The sequence below is a fragment of the Hyperolius riggenbachi genome, chromosome 2 (assembly GCF_040937935.1).
Source record: "Hyperolius riggenbachi isolate aHypRig1 chromosome 2, aHypRig1.pri, whole genome shotgun sequence".
Lineage (NCBI taxonomy): Eukaryota > Metazoa > Chordata > Amphibia > Anura > Hyperoliidae > Hyperolius > Hyperolius riggenbachi.
In genome coordinates, this window is record NC_090647.1 from 114,142,439 (window position 1) to 114,167,332 (window position 24,894).

At 42.4% G+C, this 24,894-nt stretch overlaps 1 protein-coding gene across 1 annotated transcript; it reads left to right on the top strand.

Annotated features, from left to right (window-relative positions):
* Positions 1–14,434: 14,434 nt before the first annotated feature.
* Positions 14,435–24,194, top strand: LOC137545708 (keratin, type II cytoskeletal 1-like). The gene is made up of 9 exons (XM_068267242.1): positions 14,435–15,125; positions 15,213–15,433; positions 15,551–15,611; positions 16,043–16,138; positions 17,276–17,440; positions 19,531–19,656; positions 20,671–20,891; positions 22,917–22,951; positions 23,056–24,194. Exons 1-9 carry the CDS (start codon positions 14,529–14,531, stop codon positions 23,466–23,468), a joined length of 1,935 nt encoding a protein of 644 aa, XP_068123343.1. The 5' UTR covers positions 14,435–14,528; the 3' UTR covers positions 23,469–24,194.
* The last annotated feature ends 700 nt before the right edge of the window (positions 24,195–24,894 follow it).

A 24,894-nucleotide genomic window follows, 5' to 3' on the forward strand; every position in this document is an offset into this window, starting at 1 on the left:
TCATATAAGCTCTGCCTCTCAGCGCGCGCGCGTCCTTCTGATCCTGTGTGGACTATCAGTCCCAGCCACACCAGACATGTTTTGCAATGTATCTGCTGACTCGGGCGCGGGACCCACCGCGCTGCTCTCCAAGCAAGCGGCGGCCTCCCCGCGTCCAACCACACTGTTATTAACATTGTCATGCGCGCAATCTGCCGCATCCAACGCGGACTCCACCGCTCTGCCCATGCGGCATGCGGCTGTTTCTCCGCGTTGTGCCGCCATGTTGGACGCGGAAACAGCCGCCTCACTCTGAGTACTTGCGGTTGCTTTTCCGCGTTTCCTCACACTAACCCTACAACCCACTTCCTGATGCCTAACCCTACAAGCCCCTTCCTGATGCCTAACCCTACAACCCCCCTTCCTGACACCTAACCCTAAAACCCCCTTACTGATGCCTAACCCTACAACCCCCCTTCCTGACACCTAACCCTGAAACCCCTTTCCTGATGCCTAACCCTACAACCCCCCTTCCTGACACCTAACCCTAAAACCCCCTTCCTGATGCCTAACCCAGAAATGGGAGGTGTACATCTAGGTTACAGAAAATCCCAGTCACCAATGTCAAACCGACAAGCAAAAGCTGATCATTTAATTGTGTTTTTTTTTTAATCAGATGTAGTTGTTGTATTGATTCTGTTGGAAAGTTTTGAACAACTAGAGTCGATTCCATCATCTTATAATTTAGTCAATCATTTTAGAGTCATTTGGGGATGGGTTTGTAAAAAGCAGGGATGAGCAGAAACTACACCAGTGCGAATTTACGCATCGTATTTCGCATCTATGCATCGTAGTTCGTAGGTGAAGTTTTAAAACTACGCTTATAAATTTACGCGTAGCAAAGTAACACTACTTGTAGATTATGCCCACTATGCGTAGTTAACATGTGTATTGCGTAGTGAACTACGAATGCGCTACTCGTGTCTAATTTTCCGCATGCAATTGTATGCTTACACATTTACGCATTTGAAAGGGTAATGTACACATAGAAGAGTTCCTGGTACAAGCAATTTAAAGGAATTAATGCGTAAAATTTTCTGCATACGGGCATAAGCATCCGCATATACTACGCTTCGCAATACGCGTAATTGCGTATTTTAACGCGTAGTCTACGAAATGTATACAAAGCGAATATTTGATTTCGAAGCCGTAGTTTGTAGAAGCGTAATTGCGTAAAACTATGCGTAGTTCCAGCGTAGCGAAGTTAGCTGAATACGACCACCATCCCTGGTAAAAAGCAGTTTAAGAAGATTATATTAAAATGTAGACTTATGTCGACTGCATAACTCATTTACAGGCATGAGGCAACAACAAATGTGCAGGGCTTCCTTAAAGGACAACTGTAAAGAGAGGGATATGGAAGCTGCTGTATGTATTTCCTTTTAGACAATGCTAGTTGCCTGGCTGCTCTGCTGATCCTATCATAACTCTTATACTTTTAGCCCTAGACCCTGAACAAGCACGCAGCAGATCAGGTATTTCTGACATTATTGTCAGATCTGACGAGATTAGCTGCATGCTTGTTTCTAGTGATATTCAGACAGTACTGCATCCAAATAGACCAGCAGGGCTGCCAGGCAACTAGTACTGCTTAAAAGGAGAAAAAATATAGCAGCTTCCATATACAGGGTGGGCCATTTATATGGATACACCTTAATAAAATGGGAATGGTTGGTGATATATTAACTTCCTGTTTGTGGCACATTAGTATATGTGAGGGGAAAAAACTTTTCAAGATGGGTGGTGACCATGGCGGCCATTTTGAAGACAGCAATTTTGAATACAACTTTTTTTTTAAATAGGAAGAGGGTCATGTGACACATCAAACATATTGGGAATTTCACAAGAAAAACAATGGTGTGCTTGGTTTTAACGTAACTTTATTCTTTCATGAGTTATAAAATATGTTCAATGTGCTGCCCATTGTTTTGGATTGTCAATTCAACCCTCTTCTCTCACTCTTCACACACTGATAGCAACACTGCAGGAGAAATACTAGCACAGGCTTCCAGTATCTGTAGTTTCAGGTGCTGCACATCTCATATCTTCACAGCATAGACATTTGCCTTCAGATGACCCCAAAGATAAAAGTCTAAGGGGATCAGATCGGGAGACCTTGGGGGCCATTCAACTGGCCTACGACGACCAATCCACTTTCCAGGAAACTGTTCATCTAGGAATGCTCGGACCTGACACCCATAATGTGGTGGTGCACCATCTTGCTGGAAAAACTCAGGGAACGGGCCAGCTTCAGTGCATAAAGAGGGAAACACATCATCATGTAGCAATTTTGCATATCCAGTGGCCTTTAGGTTTCCATTGATGAAGAATGGCCACACTATCTTTGTACCCCATATACCACACCATACTATCAATTTTTTTGTTCCAACAGTCTTGGAAAGATCTATCCAATGTAAGTTAGTGTCAGACCAATAGCGGTGATTTTGTTTGTTAACTTCACCATTCACATAAAAGTTTGCCTCATCACTGAACAAAATCTTCTGCATAAACTGAGGGTCCTGTTCCAATTTTTGTTTTGCCCATTCTGCAAATTCAGTGCGCCAATCTGGGTCATCCTCGTTGAGATGCTGCAGTAGCTGGAGTTTGTAAGGGTGCCATTTGTGAGTAGCTAATATCCGCCGAAGGGATGTTCAACTAATATCACTCTCCAGTGACACGCGGCGAGTGCTACGCTGTTGGCTCTTGCTGAATGAAGCTAGGACAGCCACTGATGTTTCTTCATTAGTGACAGATTTCATGCGTCCACATTTTGGCAAATCCAACACTGAACCAGTTTCACAAAACTTAGCAAGCAGTTTGCTAACTGTAGCATGGGAGATGGGTGGTCTCGTAGGGTGTCTTGCATTGAAATATGCTGAAATGATCCGGTTACTGCGTTCACCAGACATCAACACAATTTCTATCCGCTCCTCACGTGTTAATCTCGGCGACATATCAATGGCTATAAACAAAGAGAAACTTGTAAATAACTCATGAAAGAATAAAGTTAAGTTAAAACCAAGCACACTATTGTTTTTCTTGTGAAATTCCCAATAAGTTTGATGTGTCACATGGCCCTCTTCCTATTGAAAAAAACAAAAGTTGGATTCAAAATGGCCGACTTCAAAATGGCGGCCATGGTCACCATCCATCTTGAAAAGTTTCCCCCATCATATATACTAATGTGCCGCAAACAGGAAGTTAATATCACCAACCATTGCCATTTTATTAAGGTGTATCCATATAAATGGCCCACCCTGTACTATACCTTTCATTACAGTTGTCCTTTAAACTTACAGCCCATCTCGAGGAAAGCTGTATTCGTAATTCTGGATATTGAATTAAGAGGTTAGAGACTACTCTTGGGGCTGGGATCCAGTAGAAATAGAAAATCACAGCGATTCTTGCACTTAAAGAGGGATTGGCAGCCACAAAATCAAAATGCATTTACCCACTGCTCTGTGTTCATTATGCAGCCTGCAATTTTTACCCTGCGTTGCAAGCACTCCAATCTATTCAGAAATGTTTCTGTTGTAATAAATCCTATCTCAGTCAGCTTGGCTTTATTTTTGCCATTGCCAACGGTAATACCTCCCACATTCCTGCTCCTCACTGATTGGCTGAGGGCAGCTTCGTGAGCTGCTGAAATCTGATCTATGCTTTGCTAACATCTGTTTACAAAGCAAGCTAGCTATGACAGTGCAGTGTCTAGGAGAAAAAAAAGTAAGCAAGGAAATTATATCAGGATTGGCTTCAGTCAGAGGGAATCAAGATGTAAAATGCCAGGAACAGAATGCTGTTTATTTACTACATAAATTTCACTGAAATAAAAAATGTGGACAGTACAATACGTCTGTCATGTTAGTAGAACAAGTAGTTATCTACTTATTTATGTGTTTTTTGTTTCTGGGATAGTATGGCTGTCCCTGCTCCTCTAACCAACGTTTTCCAGAGCAATTTTTGCAATCTGTTTAGGAAGGGGTTCTTTACAGTAAGAGTTGTTAAAATGTGAAATATTTTACAATAGGAAGTAGTTTTGACAAATTCTATATCTGAATTGATCCAGAGATTTTATCTGACTGCCACCTGGAGTCAGAAAGGAATTTTTACTCTATAGGGTTTTATTGGCCCAAGTCTTGTAAGGTTTTTTTTTTGCCTCTGATTTCCCTCCAGGCTGATCGCTCCCTTGCGATCTCCTCTGCCACCTGGACTGTCTGGAATCTGGCCCTGACAGTCCTCCAGTCTGGGGCTTTCTGTGCATGCGGGGACGAGCCGGGACTGGAGGACTTTCAGGGCCAGATTTCGGCGTCAGAGGAGGACGGTGAGGAAGTGATCAGTCCCGAGGGGGCTGGAGGAAGCCCCAGGTATGTACATTTTTCTCTCCCTCCCCATCTCAGGTACACTTTAAGCATCTAAAATCAGAAGTTTCAATGAACTGGAAAAACCATTTGGAATATAAAAAAAATATATAAAATATAAAAAAAATTGAACAGCGAGTCACTGCCTTTACATTAATGCATAGCCCTTAGTGAATTTTGAGCAACTTTGAATTTTGAGCAATCACTTTTGGGCTGACAGGGGTCTTTCTCAGGCTCTCATTCAATTCACTCTTTCTCCTAAGTTTTCTCCTTGGAGGTAATTTTTTATCTTCTCTTTAAAATAACATTTCAGCACTCTGCAATTGAAAAAGTACCACAAAGTAGGCGAAAAGGTACTGTCAAAATTATTCTAAATATTTTCTTTCTTACTGGTGCCTTAAAAGGCATTTTATTCATTGAATGTGAAAATACAACCTAGGAGAAAACAAAAGGAGAAATAGTGTATTGAGTATGAGTCTATGTCACCATGATTGTGATGAATCATATTGGTCTATCTTTTAAAATGGACCTGAACTCTTGCACAGGACAGAAGGAAAACATAGAGAAATGCACCCTGTATAAATTTAGAGAGTTTAGCTTGTTTAATTCCCCCTCATTTGTGTCTAATCACAAGTTGTAATTTGATCTCTCCCCTGTGTCACATGACTGCCATGGCAGAGATGGCAGATCAGCTCATTTTAAAGCACAGGATGTTAGCAATATGGCTGCTTCCATGAAAGCAGGAAGTAGAAACACTGCAGATTTATTTTACGATTTGTATCAGCTGTAACAAAGAAATGTTTTTTTGTTTAAAGGTTATTATGCTGTTGTGTATCTTTTAGAGCAGAGAGAAAGTTCTGAGTTCATGTCCGCTTTAAAGAGGAAATAAAAAAACTAAAAAAAACTAATACTCTTCCCTAGTTAATCTAGCTATTTACAATTCTGCCAACTTTTGGACAATTATAAAATCTTTGTAATGAATTCACATGTAAACATATGTTTGGAACTGCAGGGTTTTTGCATTGTTTTAAATTTGCTTACTTGATTTTTCTTCCCACTAAACCTGTAATGTATTTATCTCTCGGATGGATTGCTTATCTCAGCAAGAAACTGCTGTTACATATTCTTCCCTAAGCACTGTAGCTGCGAGTTCTCAGGACACTTACTTATGAAATTTCATAATATATGTATAGTGCAATAAATGCTAATGTGACTTAACCAATGTGCATAATTACTTTTTATTAATGAGGATTTGCGAGATGTCTGGATCGAGAGGTTGCCAACTTTGTTTAGAAGTGAACAGACAGGTTCCATCCCAACCTACACAACCTACACAAAGTAAAAGGAAAGGGTACTATTTGTGTGTCTGCATTTGTGTTATAAACTATTATCAGCACTGTGCATTTATAGACTACTGACATTTTCTATAGTTACTTACTAAGTACTTTGAACAGCCACTGCCTGTGCTTCAGGGTAGGAACACACTATGCAGAAACGCTAGCGTAGTGTAAAACGATAGCGTTAACACGCATAATGTAAGTCAATGGGCCACATGAAAAAACGTTTGTTTGTGTTCTCGTTTTTGAAACGCAAAACTTGCTGCATATTTTTCCAAAACGCATCTAAAATGCACATAATGTATGTCAATGTTGAGGCAGAGGTATAGCATTTTATTGTGTTTTTATTGTGTTTTTTTAATGCGTTTTTGTATAAAAACCTAGTTTGATGACGTATTTCCGCTTTCTGTTGACATCCTAGTGATGAGCCAGAGAGGACATCAAAGATGTATTTTCATACTGGCCACATTCCCAAAAATGTGCATAAAACGCATATCAGAAAAGCATACAAAATGCACAAAACCGCACTTGCGTTTCTTATGTGCAAAACGCAACCGCAGTTAAACGCAAGCAAAACACATGTGCGAAACGCATGTGCAAAATGAAAATGCACTCAAGTCAAAAAGCTCTTCAATATGACAAAAACGCATATGCAGCAAAAAGCAACCTTTCACACACCGCCTAGTGTGTTCCAAGCTTCGGAGAAGACAAAAAGAAATAGGTGCATGTTCAGTGTACAGATAAATTACAAATCAAGTGAAAATAATATTGAGGCTGCCATATTTATTTCCTCTTAAACAGTACCAGTTGCCTGGCTGTGCTTCTGATCTGTTTGGCTGCAGTAGTGTTTGAATAACACCAGAAACAAGCATGCAGCTAATCTTGTCAGATCTGACATTAATGTCAGAAACACCTGATCTGTTGCATGCTTGTTCAGGGTCTACAGCTAAAAGCATTAGAGGCAGAGGATCAGCAGGATAGCCAGGCAACTGGTATTGCTTAAAAGTAAACAAATATGGCAGCCTCCACATACCTCTCACTGCAGTTGCCCTTTAAGAAATAGAGCTGCTCATGGAGGACAAGTGTCACCTGGTTTTGTTGGATGGGTGAACCATTTTAGGGACGCTCATTCAGATTCCGCAGAATCGAAATTTCCGCATTTCCGACAAGAACTCAGAAAACGGAAATAAATCGGATTTCAGCGGGATTCTGATTTATCACAACTCTGTCATTTTAACCCAATCACAGAACTCAGATGCATTGGCCCAATCAGGGAATGCTGAATTTTCTGTGAAAATCAGATTACCCTGGTCATTTTAGACCAATCACAAGACTGGAATACTACTGAGTCTTGTGATTGGCCCAAAATTTTCATAGTGTTCTGATTAATGCGGTAAAATTCAGCATTTTCTGATTGGTCCAATACTACCAAATCAATGTGAAAGTATCAAGCCAATCAGAGAATGTATGACATAAAAGACACCTCGGAAATCAGAAAAACGGAAATCATCATTGGCGAAAATCGGAATCTCTGCTGACTAGGAAATCGGCATTTCCGTGCCCCTCTATGCCAGGGATCGGGCTGTGCATGACCGTCTGTGGCAAAATCTAATGGATTTTTTAAGGCAGAAAAACAGCAACTCAGATCCTTGTACTACATTCCACTGGGTTGTAATAGCTATTTAGCAGTGCAGTTGACAGCTGATCCACAAATGACAAGGACAGCAGCTGTATGCTAGTTTCTATATTTTAGGGCAATGCATTTCCTATGGCTTCTCATTCACTGCCTGAAAACATGTAGGAGAGACCCCTGAGAAACTGAATATTTACGTGTTTCTTTTTGTCTTACATAGAATCTTTGCATACACCAGCTGCACTCATCTACTACTTTCCCCGATCCCTTCTAAAGGTTCATACACACCTACCAACTATCTGTCCAACTATCTGCCAAACTTGTCTGTTAAGCCCCATAACATTTTTGTTGTGAAACAAGTTGAAGCAACAAAAAAAGTATTTTGCTATTATTCAAACAGCTGATAAGACTGATAAGAAGTCAATCCAACTAAAAGAGATGCCATCTCCTGCTGCAGCATTGTGCATCAGAGAAGCTCATAATCTAATGTCCCTAGAATCACCATAGTCTAATGAGCGCTCATTAAGGTAGCACAAAAAATCTATCTAAGCAGTCTTAAGCCCAATCTACACGATACTATTCTTTTTGCGATTCGATTACGATTCTATTTACGATCCGATTAAATCCGATTAGAGTTGGGCCGAACCTCCGATTTTCGGTTCGCGAACCGGGTTCGCGAACTTTCGCGAAAGGTTCGGTTCGCGTTAAAGTTCGCGAACCGCAATAGACTTCAATGGGGATGCGAACTTTGAAAAAAAAAAATAATTATGCTGGCCACAAAAGTGATGGAAAAGATGTTTCAAGGGGTCTAACACCTGGAGGGGGGGATGGCGGAGTGGGATACATGCCAAAAGTCCCCGGGAAAAATCTGGATTTGACGCAAAGCAGCGTTTTAAGGGCAGAAATCACATTGAATGCTAAATGACAGGCCTAAAGTGCTTTCAAACATCTTGCATGTGTATACATCAATCAGGTAGTGTAATTAAGGTACTGCTTCACACTGACACACCAAACTCATCGTGTAACGCACCGCAAACAGCTGTTTGTGTAGTGACGGCCGTGCTTTACTGGTGCGCACCATGGCGAGAGTGCAGGGACGGATCAAGACCAAGTTGCGCCTGGGGCAAGGTCAGGTTTTGGCGCCTAAAGGTCAGGTTTTGGCGCCTAAACTGCCTTTTATTTTGCTGCCTTTTTGGCGGTTCACTAAACAGAACAGGTATGCAGTGGCGGGTCCACTGAACAGAACAGGTATGCAGTGGCGGGTTCACTTAACTGCACAGGTATGCGCACTGATGCGGTGGGTTCACTGAACAGAACAGGTATGCAGTGGCGGGTTCACTAAACAGAACAGGTATACAGTGGCGGTTCACTAAACAGAACAGGTATGCAGTGGCGGGTCCACTGAACAGAACAGGTATGCAGTGGCGGGTTCACTTAACTGCACAGGTATGCGCACTGATGCGGTGGGTTCACTGAACAGAACAGGTATACAGTGGCGGGTTCACAGAACAGGTATGCAGTGGCGGGTCCACTGAACAGAACAGGTATGCAGTGGCGGGTTCACTAAACAGAACAGGTATACAGTGGCGGTTCACTAAACAGAACAGGTATGCAGTGGCGGGTCCACTGAACAGAACAGGTATGCAGTGGCGGGTTCACTAAACAGAACAGGTATACAGTGGCGGTTCACTAAACAGAACAAGTATGCAGTGGCGGGTCCACTGAACAGAACAGGTATGCAGTGGTGGGTTCACAGCACAGGTATGCAGTGGTGGGTTCACAGCACAGGTATGCAGTGGTGGGTTCACAGCACAGGTATGCAGTGGTGGGTTCAATGAACAGGTATACAGTGGCGGGTCCACTGAACAGAACAGGTATGCAGTGGTGGGTTCACAGCACAGGTATGCAGTGGTGGGTTCACAGCACAGGTATGCAGTGGTGGGTTCACAGAACAGGTATGCAGCCAGACAGGAACAAGCTAAGCCTAACTAATCTTTCCCTGAGAGACAGTCTGCAGCAGCTCGCCCTACTCTGACTAATGCAGGCACACGAGTGGCCGTAATGGCCGCCGCTGCCTGCCTTATATAAGGGGGGGTGGGGCTCCAGGGGCTAGTGTAGCCTAATTGGCTACACTGGGCCTGCTGACTGTGATGTAGAGGGTCAAAGTTGACCCTCCATGTGCATTATGGGGCGAACCGAACTTCCGCAAAGGTTCGCCTGCGGGACGCGAACGCGAACCACTGAAGTTCGCATGGAACCGTTCGCAGGCGAACCGTTCGGCCCAACTCTAAATCCGATATGTCCAATTGGGATTCGATTAGATTCAATTCGATTTGCCATTGCAGAACAATGGCAAATCGAATTGAATCGAATCCTGATCGGACATGACAGATTTAATTGGATCGTAAATAGAATTGTAATCGAATTGCACAAAGAATCGTATCGTGTAGATGGGGCTTTAAGATTCCTTTATTAATATATTAATTAATTATCAACTTCCATGCTTTATTATGACTGTTTTGCAGCTGCCAGCTGTACTTAGAGCTTGATATTTATGTTAAGATTTCTAAAATAACTTTTGGATTTTAGGAATAATATAAAAACAGAGCCTAAAAGCAAAAAAAACCCCAAAAAACTGCCTCTAGTGAAGCACTTTGCCATTTCTGAGTAATTTCAATGGACTATTAGTGGGTATGGAATACTCTGCCTAATCCGCCTAACTGAAATGCATTTGTCACCAAAACCTGAGTGGTGTATTATTTAACCTCCCTTCCGGTAAGCCCGACACAGTGTCGGGCTAGCCGCCGCAGAGGATCGCATGGCCCCGGGAGGACTTTTTTAAAATAGAAATGGTTCTATGTGGTTTAGCTAGCACTTGGCTAGCTTACCACAACCCCACAATTGCCTCTGGTCCCCTCTGATCGCCGCCGTTATACGTACCCCCCAGGGATCCCGCGATGGCGCAGCCTCCCAATCAGCACCCGGCTTCGCTGTGGGGAGGATCGGAACTGCGCATGACGTCATGACGTCATGTCCGATCATGGCCGTAGTGATGAGTGAAGCGAATTGGGAAGCTGCGGCTCACGGACGGTAAGTGTTGCTGGCGGCGATCAGGGGGGTCAGACCGGTGCCGGGGGACTTGGGGGCCACAGTTAGCTAGCCTAGTGCTAGCTAACATTAAAAAAACACTTTGAATTACAAATATCCCTCCAGCGGATGCAGCCACCGCATCTGTGTACCGCCAGGGAGGTTAATATAAAGCATTGTACACATGTACGTGAGCTGTTGTCTGTCAGGGGTCGGGACTTTGGGCTGAGGCTGTGCAGACAAATTACTCGCTTACTATGGAGAGAAGAGGAGGAATGATGCATGGTGTATAACAGAGCGACTTTCAGTGGGTCAAGTGAGTAGGAGAACAGTGTGCTGGGGACTTGTTTGAATAGCGAATGTCGCTAAAGATTCGGTATACCAGATCTTAAGGCGACAAAGTGTTGAATAGAAAGCAGACCCGAGTTGTCTTTATCTTTAACTTGTAGCCAATAGTGAAGACTGGCATCATCAAGTATATTAAAGCGCTTTAATTTCACAGACATTGATGACGCATTGCTATAAAGCAGCAAAGCCGCAACGTTTCAGAGGGTAAACCTTTTTTCTCAAGCTGTGTAAAGTGTCTAAAATGTTCGATTCTCAATCAGCTTTATATAGTGTTCATGGAAACTAACCAATCATGTACTGTCTGTGGCGACCAATCTCTGGTGGTCTGGCTCAGCGGACCTAATAGGGAACTTCTCTGGTATGCTAATGCATGTGCAGAAGATAAATGTCTCACATAGCTCCTCCTACTGGGCAGCACCAGAGAGGCCACCCACCCATGCGCCTCAGGCACCACTGGTCAATCAGACTTCCAGTGGATGGTTATCATCATCATATTCACTACCTTTAGGATCTTTTTGCGACAACAGGAGGCTTCCGTAAACACGCTATATCCTAGGTCTTTACAAACCGCACTGACCAAATTTAATCTAGCGTGTGTTGTGTATACAGCTTAACCTCCTGGCGGTATGATTATTTCTGGATTTTAGGGTCTATAAGCGGTGCAATTTTTGTTTACATGCTTAGCAGTAGAGTGGGTCTATTTAGCTTAAAGGACTTACGAGGCCTGTTTGCGCCCAAAAAAATAAAAAAAGTGAGATACCTGTGTCAGTTTGTGTATGCACGGAGGACGCCGTCCGCGCCCTCCGTGCCGTTCCGCCGGGTCCCCGCCGCTCAGTATCCCCCTGAACGTCCCCCGACCGCACGGCCCGGGTCGGGATCTTCAGCCTCCACAAAGATGGCCGCCGGAGCTGGCCGCAGCTGCGCAGTCCGCATAGCCGCGAGTGCGGCTGCGCAGCTCTAAGGCCAACCCCCCGATCCACGCTACAGGAAACAGCCTGTTACGTGGATCGGGGGGTTGGCCTTAGAGCTGCGCAGCCGCACTCGCGGCTATGCGGACTGCGCAGCCGCGGCCAGCTCCGGCGACCATCTTTGTGAAGGCTGAAGATCCCGGGCCGTGCGGTTGGGGTACGTTCGGGGGGATACTGAGCGGCGGGGACCCGGCGGAACGGCATGGAGGGTGCGGACGGCGTCCTCCTTGCCTCACAAACTGACACAAGTATCTCACTTTTTTATTTTTTTGGGCGCAAACAGGCCTCGTAAGTCCTTTAAGGCCTCTTTCACTGTGTGACATTAAAATCGTATGTTAAAACAACATTCAACACAGAATAACTGACTGCAATGAAAAATCAATGCCCCATTCACAGTGCACACGTTGCGTTGGTGACTAACGCTGCACGTTAAGTGAAAGTACTGCTTGCTGTGCGTTATACACGTTATTAGCTGCGTTGGACTGTTTGCACATGCTCAGTAATGACTTGGAAACATACTTTTCATTGCCTGTATGCTCTACTGTATGCGACCATAACGGGGCATTACGTTGCAACTTTTTGGGGGGGCATTGCGTTGCGACTTTAACGTTGCATCAAGATGCAATGTCCTAATGTGAAAGAGGCCTTACTATCAGGCAACTAACCTTTTCAGTACAAAATATTTTCCTCATGAGCAGTTAGATTCCTATTGTAGCAAAAAGAAAAAAAAAGTAAGTAGACAAATATCTCAGTCCTGACCGATATATCTTAAGCCTTGTACACATGCTAGATGGAGCTCGGCAGACATGACTGGTCGGAGTTGTCTTGGCCAAGAATCTAGCGTGGGTACACTTGCATTACTCCCTGGAAGTTGCACCACCCTACATAGCAACAATACACTTTGATCAGCTCAGCTGTAGCTTAGTGACATATCTGTACAGCACTCAGCACCAAACTGTTGTCTGAAGGATACAGTATTGTTCTGATCCCTATAAGAGACAGTTATTGTACTTGTGTACTCAACTTTAATCATCTATTGTTAAAGTTACAACTATGTAAAAAAAAGTTACAATTCATTGGTACAGACCACTGTAATTAATGGATGATGCGTCCAATTTCGGGCCAAAATTGGTTACGTGTATCTGTCAGACATGCTGCAAGATGTAGGACTGACTTGCTCGATCGGATGCTCAATCAGGTGAGGGCTATCGGGATGAGAGACAAATGCTAGTGTGTAAATGTACATGTGTGCATTTATACATTACCTGTCCTTTGTCGCAGTGTCCGTCCATCTTCCAAATCCGCTGCTCTCAAACACGCACCACGCCGGAGGCGTGTATAGGGCTAATGGAAGAGTGACGGAGTTTGAAGACGGACTGGCATTGTGACACAGGACAAGTCATGTACTGTATAAACACATACATGCACATTTATACTATAGGAAACAGTGGCAAGGCGGCAGATGTGGCCAATTCCTGAGAGATTTCATGCTGAAATCGATTAGGAAATCGGCCTTCGGTGACAAATTACTCCAATCAGATTCGATCAGGGAGAGATTTGTCTCTTGGTCGAATCTGCCCATCATCGCCTGATATATGTCTATGTCGCCTTTCGGCTGGGATGTTTTTAAAATCCCCCATATCATAACATTAGCAAGAGTTTTTTTTAAATCACAAGCGATTAGAAAAGAGCTGCTAGTGGGTCCCAGGCCTTACTGTAGGTTATAGGTCAAGCTTTACTCCAGTTTAGGGCCAGTTTCCACTAACAAGTGATGCGAGTGCGGCTACCTAGCCGAATCGCATCACTTCCGCATCTCTCGATCAGGAAGTGTATGGAGGGGGTAGATGCGGCCCGTGCGAGAATCTGCAGCATGCTGCAGATTCTCGGATTGCTCAGCACGCAATGGAAACTGTCCCATTGCCGTGCATTGGGTTCCGGACACCCGCGGTACGACGCGGCTATGTAGTCGCATCACACCGCTTCTAGTGGAAACGGGCCCTTAATTGCACCTCTCTTGATAAATCAGACACACCGTAGATTTAACTGTTAGTAACAGTCAGAATTAACAGTGTAACAGTCTATAAGCACAAGAAAACTTTGTTAAACAGTGTACATTGGTAGAATCTTAAACTGTAGTACAAGTAGTATCTTGTACGAAATAAATAAAATCACAATCACTAAGAGAAAATAATGTATGCCAGTTGTTGCATAAGCAGGTTAAAGCAATCTAATTTATCAACAGAATTTCTATCAGCATATGCATGTCACTAACACAGATATCTTCTTTTAATCGTTAGGTTCACCTGTATCACCTGTATGTTAACATCCTACAACAAGTGCAGCAGTGCTTTAATAATCGTGAGAAAGCTTCAATAAATCCCTAAAGGCTGATTTGTAATGTAGCCGTTTAGAAGAAAATAGGGCACAAATTAATTAATGTATGATTGTCAGGCTGCTAGCATCTTCACCAGTAGGTACACAGAAATAGATTAATGAAATAAATTAAACACTATAAACAAAGTTATACTTCCCATAGGTGTGATCAGTTTAGCAGATTGATGGGTTGGTGCCAGCTCAGCCAAACCCACTATTGCATGAAACTGGCCTCCTAACACCCTTGCAACCAAGCCCAAACCTTTCAAACACATAAAAAGGGAGACCTTTGTCTTTTCCAGTGCAAAGGGGCCCTTCGTCTCCTTCGTCTTATCTGTTTCTCTTGCTCCCTTCCAAGTTCCAGCTTCATCCTTCAGAAACAAAAATGGCCCACAGGCAAAAGCAAAGTTTAATTGGTGGTGGTGGACAAAGCAGCAGCAGGGGCTTTAGTGTCTGTTCTGTTGGTGGAGGAAGAACAGGTGGCTCTCGTTCTGGTGGCTTTGGATCACAAAGCCTCACCAACCTTGGTGGAGTTAGGAGATCTGCAATTCCTGCAAGTATTCATGGTCAGTCACGTCATGGTGCTGCAGGTGGATTTGGTAGTGTTGCAGGAGGATTTGGTGGTGGTGGTGCACGAGGATTTGGTAGTGGAGCAGGAGGATTTGGTGGTGGTGCAGTAGGATTTGGTGGTGGTGCAGGAGGATTTGGCGGTGCAGGAGGAATGGGTGGTGCAGGATTTGGTGGTGCAGGAGGATTTGGTGGTGCAGGAGGATTTGGCGGAAGACCTGGCGGAATTGGCATGCCTGGAGGAGACCAGAGCTTCCCCGTCTGTCCTCCTGGTGGAATCCAGGAAGTTACCATCAACCAAAGCCTTTTGCAGCCACTAAAGGTAGATATAGATCCAAACATCCAAAAAGTGAAAACTGAAGAAAGGGAGCAGATCAAGGTCCTGAACAACAAATTCGCTACTTTCATTGATAAGGTAAGACTTGTTTTGAGATTTTGTTTTGCATGTTTGTGGTTTTTTTTAGCCTGCCTGTGGACACTAAGTATATCATTCTGGCTATAGGTTAGGTTCCTGGAACAGCAAAATAAGGTACTTGAGACAAAATGGCAGCTTTTACAAGAACAAGGACACAAAGGTGGCTCCAAAAAACCCAACTTGGATCCTTTGTTTGAGGCTTTCATAAGCAGTTTGAGGAAGCAGTTAGACAGTATCACAAGTGAAAAAGCCCGTCTTGAGAATGAGCTGAAGAACATGCAAGAATTGGTAGAAGAATACAAGAAGAAGTATGTATAACTTAATATCTGTCTGTATATGTTATTCATGTGAACAAATTCCATGCTGTCACAAAGATGAAACAAAAAGTGCATCAGATCTTTAATTTCTTTGTTACGCTCTTTCAGATACGAAGATGAAATCAATAAGCGCACAGCAGCAGAAAACGAATTTGTGGTGCTTAAGAAGGTGAGACATGCTTCTAAAATATTCAGCATCATTCCCCTCTAGGAAACGCATTCCGTGTGTTGAGAACATGTTCAGAACCCAGGTTCTAGATGTATCTTGTTGACACCAGATGTTCTCTAGTCATTTTAATTGTCCAAAAGGAGATCAATGTCAGTCTTTTTTGTAAACAAATGTATACTTAAGTGTTCTGGCTAGAGAACACTGAAATCTACCTCCAAGGTGAAACTAAAGTTTTAGGGGTAGATAGATGTATTCTAGATAAAGACCAGTAAATGCTGTTTTTAAGTGAACCTAATGTTGTAGGTAAATAGCCGATGAAATCAGCATTCTTAATGTGCACTGCGGATGTTAGTGTTGTAGAAAACTATCAAACACATTTTTTTGGGAACTTGAGATCAATGATCTGAGTGTTTTATGCTTCTCTATTACAGGATGTGGATACTGCATACATGGCTAAGGTAGATTTGGAGGCCAAGGTGGATACCATCACAGAAGAAATTAACTTCCTGAGGACCCTCTATGCAGCTGTAAGTAATTCTGCTTTATTTCTGATCATAATGAAGATAGCATGAGAAAAAACATTATACAGTTAACACTTTTGCTAATATCTAGAATACATGTTATTAGACAACTGATAGAAAATGTAGTTGCTCTTGATGGAGCAGAGTGGTAGATACACGCACATAGGCACCAAGTATAACAAGTTAGAACACTTAACTGAAGAAAAATGTGCAGAGATAAAACATACACCACCATCAGGTACTGCAGCTTACTTAGAACAGGAACACATAATGAATACAGTAAATCACAATACCATAGAGATTACTGCATCATTTTACAGACAGTGACATCATGTGGTTGCTTTACTATACTGCAGTTTAGCTAATAATATTGTTTAACCTCTAACAGCTCTCACTTTAGACATTATCAAACACAGCCACTTCTTCACACAGTGAAATTTTTTTGTATTTTCAGAATGTTATGGTTTAGTTGCACATGGAGGATTCTGGCTCAGTGGTTAGCACTAGTAATGCTGTTAGGACTTGCTTTGAAGTCAAACTCATCATAAAATTTGGTCATTCAATTCAGTTCAGACCAAACCAAGTACCAGAAATTTAGTGGGTTCGGTGGGCTTTCCCATAATGCCCAGGTCAACTGCTCACTAGGTTGAGCAGGTGGACTCTGGAAACCAATGGTGGTGGTGGAGTTGTCTTACTGGATGCCTTGATCACCTGGTATATGGCCTGATATATAGCCTATGCCTACCCAACACACCATGTGGATCCAAAAAACAACTGCGAGCTATGAAAAATTATTATGAAACACCAGTTGGGGTCTTGATCTTATGCTGGGTACACACTATGAGATTTTATGGTCGATTTACTGTCAGATCGATTATTTCCAACATGTTCGATTTGCTTTCCGATTTCCGAGCATTTTCCGATCGATTTCCTATTGAAGTTAACAGAAATCGATCGGAAAATGCCTAGAAATCGATCGGAAAGCAAACCGAACATGTTGGAAATAATCGATCTGACAGTAAATCGACCATAAAATCTCATAGTGTGTACCCAGCATTAGGTTGTACATACTAGGATTTACAGTTGGATTACTTAATTCCATTCATGGTGTTGCTGACCATGCACTGTCTTTACAATTTGCAGGAACTTCAAAATGTACAAGGAGGAGTTGAGGACACCTCTGTTATCCTATCCATGGACAATAACCGTGACTTGAACTTAGATGACATGATGAGAGAAGTCAGGAAACAATATGAAGAAATTGCAGAGAGAGCCAGGGTTGAATCCGAAATGGCATTTGCCAACAGAGTAAGTTGAATCTATTTGCTTATGCATGTATATCGAAACTTTTAACAGATAATTATATCACACCCTTTACTTTGCAGAGATATAGTGCCAATGCAAGTTTAGACTTAGGAAATATGTTATGAAATGTTTAATTAATAGAACCTGTCCCGCACAGCATGGTAATTGATAGGCCATATTGTATTGCACATAGATTTACCTGTAATTAGATATAATTCTTGATTTTATGTAGGGTTTTGCATAATAGACTGTAGTATAATATATGAACTTTTTTTTTTTTTTTAATAGCGTTGGGTATAGTGGGCAAGAGTTTAAACATAAGTCTGTCTTTATTGTTGTCTGTGTGTGCACCTTCCATATACTTCCTGTTTCCTGTGACACCTGCCAACCCGAACAGGAAGTGAAGGGTTTTCTTAACTACAGAACAGGTGTCAAAAAGGGACAGTAAACAGATGTACTAGCCCAGACAATAATAAAAGAAGTTCTTCTTACAGTTCTAACCTTGCTTAGGTCTGTCTACAATTATTTTAGTGAACTGTAACAATACCTTTAATAATACAGTGTGATATAATCTGCTATAAAAATCCAGCTACCCAGTTTCAGCAGTATCTAAGAAATTAACAGGGTCATTTTTACACATCAAGAGTAGAAGACACTAAACTTTGCTTATGTATTGTCATCCTTCTCCCATCTTTTCTGTATAGTACTTATTTTAAAGGATGGTAATCAATGCATATTCAAGAAAAAATAATAAAATAATGAATGCAAATTAGATACATTGGAAATGGTAATCAATGCATATTCAAGAAATAATAATAAAATAATTGTTACAAATTAGATACATTCTGATATTACTTGCCTTTTTTCATAAATTTTCATTTATGAATAAGTTGAAAGGAACCTGAAGCGAGAGGGGTATGGAGGCTGGCATAGTTATTGCATATTAAACAATGCCAGTGGCTAGGCAGCCCTGCTGATCTCCTCCCTTTAATACTTTTTTTGCCATAGACCCAAAACAAGCATGACAAAAATCTAATGAGGTTAGCTGCATTCTTGATTCAGGTGTGTGATTCAGATACTGCTGCAGCCAAATAGATCACATGGACACCATGAAACTGGTATTGTTTAAAAGGTGATAAATATGGCAGCCTCCATATACCTGTCACTTCAGGTTCCCTTTAAGAGGTCTATAGTGTGAAGAAACAAGGGTTCCACCGTAGTGGACTCTGTTCACCATTCTCCTGGCGCTTTCTCCGGACTGGATAAGAATGGGGGATAGTTGCCTCTGGCAAAGTTAGGGAAAGGTAATATTGATTTTTAGAGGTTTTTCCTGCTGTATTGCATACAGATTATGCAGAATCTTAAAATGCCCCATGCCATAGCCAGTTGTTTTAAACAGTAACGCCGAGGTGGATTGCTCAGGCCCTGGTGGGCCGATTTGAATAATTTTTTTTTGAAACACGCACTTTGTTAGCTGCGTGTTTCTCCGATCGCTGCCGCTCACCGCCGATCCGCCGCTACCCGATGTGAAAGAGGGCCCCCTCCCCGCAGCGCAGACCCTGTGCGCAGCCTGGCCAATCGCCGCCAGGCTGCGCTATGGGGTGGATCGGGACTCCCTGTGACGTAACAACATCGATGACGTCATTCCGTTCGTCGCCATGGTGACGGGGGAAACCCTACAGGAAATCCCATTCTGAACGGGATTTCCTGATGAGCTTGATCGCCGGCGGCGATCGAAGAGGGTAGGGAACACCGCAGGGAGAGGGGAATCATGTAGCTAGCGCTAGCCTAGCTACATGATAAAAAAAAAATTAGGTTAAAAAAACCCAGGGAGGTTAAATCTGACAGTGAACGCTATAAGCAACAGAGTAGGTAGGCTAAATAAGTAATTTCTCATTGGATGATTTTTATTTTATTTTTTTCAGTTAATATGGAGTTTCATCCCACTTTAAGATGTAAATCTATTCTTCATCCCTCGGTGCTTTGAAAAACACCAACCTCGTTTTTTTGTTTTATAATTGAAACAATTCACTGTTAATTATATTATCTGTGTTTTAAATGACTAATTTTGAAACGTCTTTTTTTCTTATTAGTTTAGGGAACTCCAAAGTACAGCTGGAAAACAAGGAGACAATCTGAAGACCACTAAGAGCGAGATTTCAGAACTGAACCGCTTGATCCAGAGACTGAAATCTGAGATTGAAAATGTCAAGAAACAGGTAATACTTTCCTTTTAATTCAATGTACAATCTCTTATAGAAGCTTAAATACCACTATGGAAATAGTGTCCAAGGTCTCCAAGATCCGCCCCTTCCTGACCCCCGAACCTCCTACCTTGATTACTGCAACTCCCTTCTGTCTGGCCTCCCCTTGAACTGCATTGCCCCCTCTGGCATTGCCCTCTCCATCAGTGAGGTATGAATGCGGCTGCCAGATTCATCCATTCTTCTCACCGCTCCACATCCACATCTCCACTTTGTTAATCCCTGTAGTGAATCCCTATCTGATTCAGGACGAGTTTTATGATTCTATGTCTGGTCTATAAATCTGTGCATAAAACCTGCCGTAACTACATCTCGGAGCTTGTTCACAGCTTGTATACACCAGGCTGTCCCCTCCAGTCCTCCAACAACCTTTGCCTAACTGCCCCATGCATTTCCCACTTCCATACATGCCTGCAGAGTTTTTCAAGAGCCGCTCCCACCCTCTGAAACTCCCTTCCACTGCCGCCAGACTTGTCCCCTTCCTTCAACATATTCAAGCAAGCCCTCAAAACCCACCTTTTCAAGATGACCTACCCATCCCCTACCAGTACCACACAGTAACTCTTTACTGAGTACTTATTCTGCAGCCCTACCTTGTGTTTCCACCTCCCCTCCCCTTAGATTGTAAACCTTTGGCAGTGTTTTCTACATGATGGTGTGCTTCTTTCCTATGACCGCCTTGTACTTGTATTACTGGACCTAACTAACCAGCCCAAAAGCACATGATCATGTATTTTGTACCCTGTTTGCCTTGTATAGCTTTGTCCTATGTTGTCTAATCTTGTTACATCTGTCAGCCTTTGTATCATTATATGCATTTATTGTCCAGCGCTGTGTAATATGTTGGCGCTTTATAAATACAATAAATAATAGATAAGTCTTATTCATCAATACAGTTAAGAGTCTAAATAGATTGGTAATTCAGTAGGACCTGACATATTGAAACCACTGGCATTTTTAAAATTTCAGATCGCAACTTGCCAGCACTCCATCACCGAAGCAGAGGAACGCGGAGAACTTGCTTTGAAGGATGCCCAGAAGAAACTGGTTGACCTTGAGAGCGCTTTGCAGAAAGCCAAGGAAGACCTGGCCAAGCAGCTACGCGACTACCAGGAGCTCATGAGTACCAAGCTCTCTCTTGATATGGAAATTGCCACATACAGAACCCTGCTAGAAGGAGAAGAGGACAGGTATGTTCAAAGAATCCAAAAGAAATCTGGAAAGCCACAATGTTGTTATATGAAGAGTACCATTGTAAAAGATTCTAATTCCATATGAAACTACTGCCTGACTAAAACCAAAACTGGGCAAATTCTAATAGTGGATGTGTAAACAGTGTTTAGAAGCAAAGTGGTGGATAATTACATGAGTCAAATATGCTGTGTAAAGCAGCAGTATAAGCAGCCTCCTGAATTCTATAGATTCAGCTAGTGGATGGGTCAATCAGGAGTGATCATATGACTCCCTAGATATGAAGAATAGTGGCCATACTACATTTCCCAGCATCATAGTAGAAAACATGTGGCTACAGGTTGTGACAAAGCACAGTAACAGAGGCAGGGACAAGGGTGTGGCATGAAAATAGTTTGCACATTTGTTTCTTCAGCTGTGCAGTTCATCTCCCACCTCATTATATTCAGTTTTATACGTAAAAGGTGTTTAGAAGCTGCTGTCACTCTATGCTAGAACAGCCTGCTGCACACTTGCAAACCTCAAGCGAGAAGTATATGGAGGCTGCCATATTTACTTCCTTTTAAACAATACCAGTTGCCTGGCAGCCCTGCTGATCTATTTGACTGCAGTAGTGTCTGAATCTCACCTGAAACAAGTATGAAGCTAATCTTGTCAGATCTGACAATAATATTCGAAACACCTGATCTGCTGCATGCTTGTTCAGGCTGTAGGGATAAAAGTATTAGAGAGAGAGGATCAGCAGGATAGCTAGGCAACTGGTATTGCTTAAAAGTAAACAAATATGGTAGCCTCCACATACCTCTCACTGCAGTTGCACTTTAAGAAATGGAGCTGCCCACGGAGGACAAGTATCACCTGGTTTTGTATTGCTTGAAAGAAAATAAATAAGATGTGGTTTTACTTTTTGGCCACATACAGAGTTAGTGTGTTCTAAAAATAGAAACAGAACCAAGTGTTTACATGTGTTTATATTTGTGTAAATACAGGGATGTAGATATATTGTGCTGGGGGAGGTGAAGTGGTTTTTAAAGCTGCACTTTTATTTCTTTAATAAAAAGGTCCCAGTAGTGGCTATGATTACATTGCTCATTCTTCAGCTTCAATAGCACTGCACACCTGGACCATGGATTTAGCATGCACAATCCTGAATACATTATTATTATTCAGCACCAACATTTTCTATGGCACTTCGAAATGATTTAAAGAGGAATCCCAGAACCATATAGTAGAATGTAATACATTATTCAGGATACCCAATGTTACATGAATTATCCTGGTTTCAGCCTCAGAAACACTTCCTATAGCCATATATTTCTGTATATTGGTATGTAACAACTCCCTACCGCTGATGTTTTATCCTAGGCTGTTTATTATGCAGCCTTCTTTTCCCATTGAACTCTGGGAAACCAGCTGTTGTTTCTAATCACTTCAGAACACACACAACAGACAAACATTCCGCAGTGATGCACTTGCCAGCAGTAAAGATGATACTACTCGTGATAAATTTCAGAAAGTAAATAAGAGCATGGAAAGATTTCTCAATGAGCAAACACTGACTAAATAATTTATTAAGTAATATTGTAAAAAATATAAGCAACTTTATTAGTTATGTTATATTCAGTAGAATTCCTCTTTAATTCAAGCACATAGCATGAACAAGGGCAATACCGTTAGTACACTGTTGTACAGCATAATGCAATGCACATATAAATGGCCAATAAATACCCAGTACCAAGACACAATTGGAGAGAGAAACCCCTACCTGAACAAGTTTGCAGTCTAAGGGGTAGCGAGCAGATAAAAGAGGTATGGTGGCCTAATGTACTGGTTTTGAGTCAGATAATCAATGAATAGAGGATTAGAAAAAGATTTGGGCAACTTGGATTTTTAAATAGGAGTCCATTATGGCTTCTGCTATATTCTTCTCAGTTAAGTTTATACCAACAACGCATTTAAATAAAATAGCATAAATAGTATTTTAGCTGATCAGTTTGTAATCAGATCTTCCCTTGCCTTTGCAGAATCACTGGCCAAATCATCAGCAACGTGAGCATCTGTAAGTAAAAGGAGCTCTTTGTTTCATTTTTTTAATTGTACTAGTTTAGTGTATGAGAATAAACACTTGCACAGTATTATAAACACCCTTTCTTTTAATTCCAGCTGTGGTCAGCGGAGGTTCAAGTCACTCTGGTGGAGGAGCAGGCATGGGTGGTGGAGTAGGAGGCGGATACGGAGGTGGAGTAGGAGGCGGATACGGAGGTGGAGTAGGAGGCGGATACGGAGGTGGAGTAGGAGGCGGATATGGAGGTGGAGCAAGCTATGGTAATGCCAGCGGAGGAGGAGCATCCTATGGTAGTTCCAGTGGAGGAGTATCATATGGTGGTTCAAGTGGAGGAGCATCATATGGAGGTGCCGGCGTAGGAGGAGGAGCATCATATGGAGGTGCCAGCGTAGGAGGAGGAGCATCATATGGTGGATCAAGTGCCGGTCAGTCACAGTCAAGCAGCAATTATGGTCGTTCAGTGGCTGTATCAACCACTACATCACAAAGCTCGGTCAAGAAATCCTATTAAGATGTACCACAGTCATGCCAATCGTCACCGTTCTTCCAAGCCAAACTTCACTGTGCCTTTGTCAGTCTGCTCAAATGACAGAAGCTTCACTGATTATCTTTGGGTGCACCATCCCACTCCTCTCCTTGTTTGTTCTCGGGATACAATTGACTTTAATGTACACATCCCCATACTTCCCTGTCAGGCATAATCTAAAGCTGGCCGTATACAATAACATTTTGTATTTGAGATTGGTGGACCATTCCATTTTGTAAGATCTAATAGGACAACCCAGATATTGTCTGGGTGTTGATAAGATTCTTTGAACTGACATTCAAAATCTTGCTGTGTATGGCCAGCCTAAAACCCCCAGTTCATCTGGTGCACTGACAACATTTATCTCTGAAACAGGACCATGAAAATGTCCATATATATGAAAACAAAAGGACACTATGACATGTATCATGCGGAGAACAGGTAGTGTCACGTATGGATGTAGATACAGTTGAGTGTATTCCTGTAACATACCTAGGTTAGTGTGAGTGAAACTTCTGTGTTAGGTCTTAGCTATTGCCATATCTGAAAGTTCCTGCTTCTCTATGTTTCAGAAAGTAATGGAAGGCAGGGATTCTGGGTGTTTGTTGTATATAAAGCCCTTCATAATGCATTGCTGGAATATCCAATCCCAGGCTTGCACATCTTGTCTTTTCTTTTTCTCTTCAATAAACTGCATGAGAATCTTAAAAACTGTTGTGTTTTTTCTGCATGCTGACTTTTACGTATTTATGTAATATTTATATATTTTCTGTGACACTTTCCAGGTTACATTAACCCTTTCGAGCCCGGACGGCTCAGCCCCATTAAGGCCCAATGGCCGTCTGCTCCCTATTCAGCCCTTTGATTACTGCAAATTGGCTCACAGTAATCATGGGGTCAGGAGCCAATCAAAATGGCTGCTGACTGAAATGTGTAAGCTCTGCTGTCACTGAGACAGCATAGCAGGTGCAGCGACCGAACAGCGGCTCAAACGGTGAGGACGACATGAGTGTGCAGCAGCAGCAAATAGTTGCAATTCACGACCAGTCAGAGCCGCACAGCCATTGGCAGGACATAGATTCCAACTACATCGGTCTGGATCAGGTTAAGCAATTTATGTCACTAAACTCCAGTGGTGCTCTTCCAATGTTCGGGTATCTGAACTACCCAGATAATCCGAACTTTTTCCACTATCCGAACTTTGATTCGGATTCCGGATATCTACGTAAATTTGAATAGCATTATCTGAGCAAACTTGGATTTCTATGTGAAAATCCAAAATCCGGGCGGATAGTTAGTTTGGATATCTGAGCAGAAGTTAAAAAAATCTCTTTCGGAGGCATTCAGTCCTAGAGAGAGAGAGAGAGAGAGAGAGAGAGAGAGAGAGAGAGAGAGAGAGTGTTTTGGAAGC

What these genes read in the sequence shown, in the direction of transcription:
- LOC137545708 (XM_068267242.1), top strand. Translation starts at nt 14,529, where the DNA reads ATGGCCCACAGGCAAAAGCAAAGTTTAATTGGTGGTGGTGGACAAAGC. An exon ending in TCGCTACTTTCATTGATAAG is followed by an intron (nt 15,126 to 15,212) that starts GTAAGACTTGTT and finishes TTCTGGCTATAG; the next exon opens with GTTAGGTTCCTGGAACAGCA. An exon ending in AATTTGTGGTGCTTAAGAAG is followed by an intron (nt 15,612 to 16,042) that starts GTGAGACATGCT and finishes TCTCTATTACAG; the next exon opens with GATGTGGATACTGCATACAT.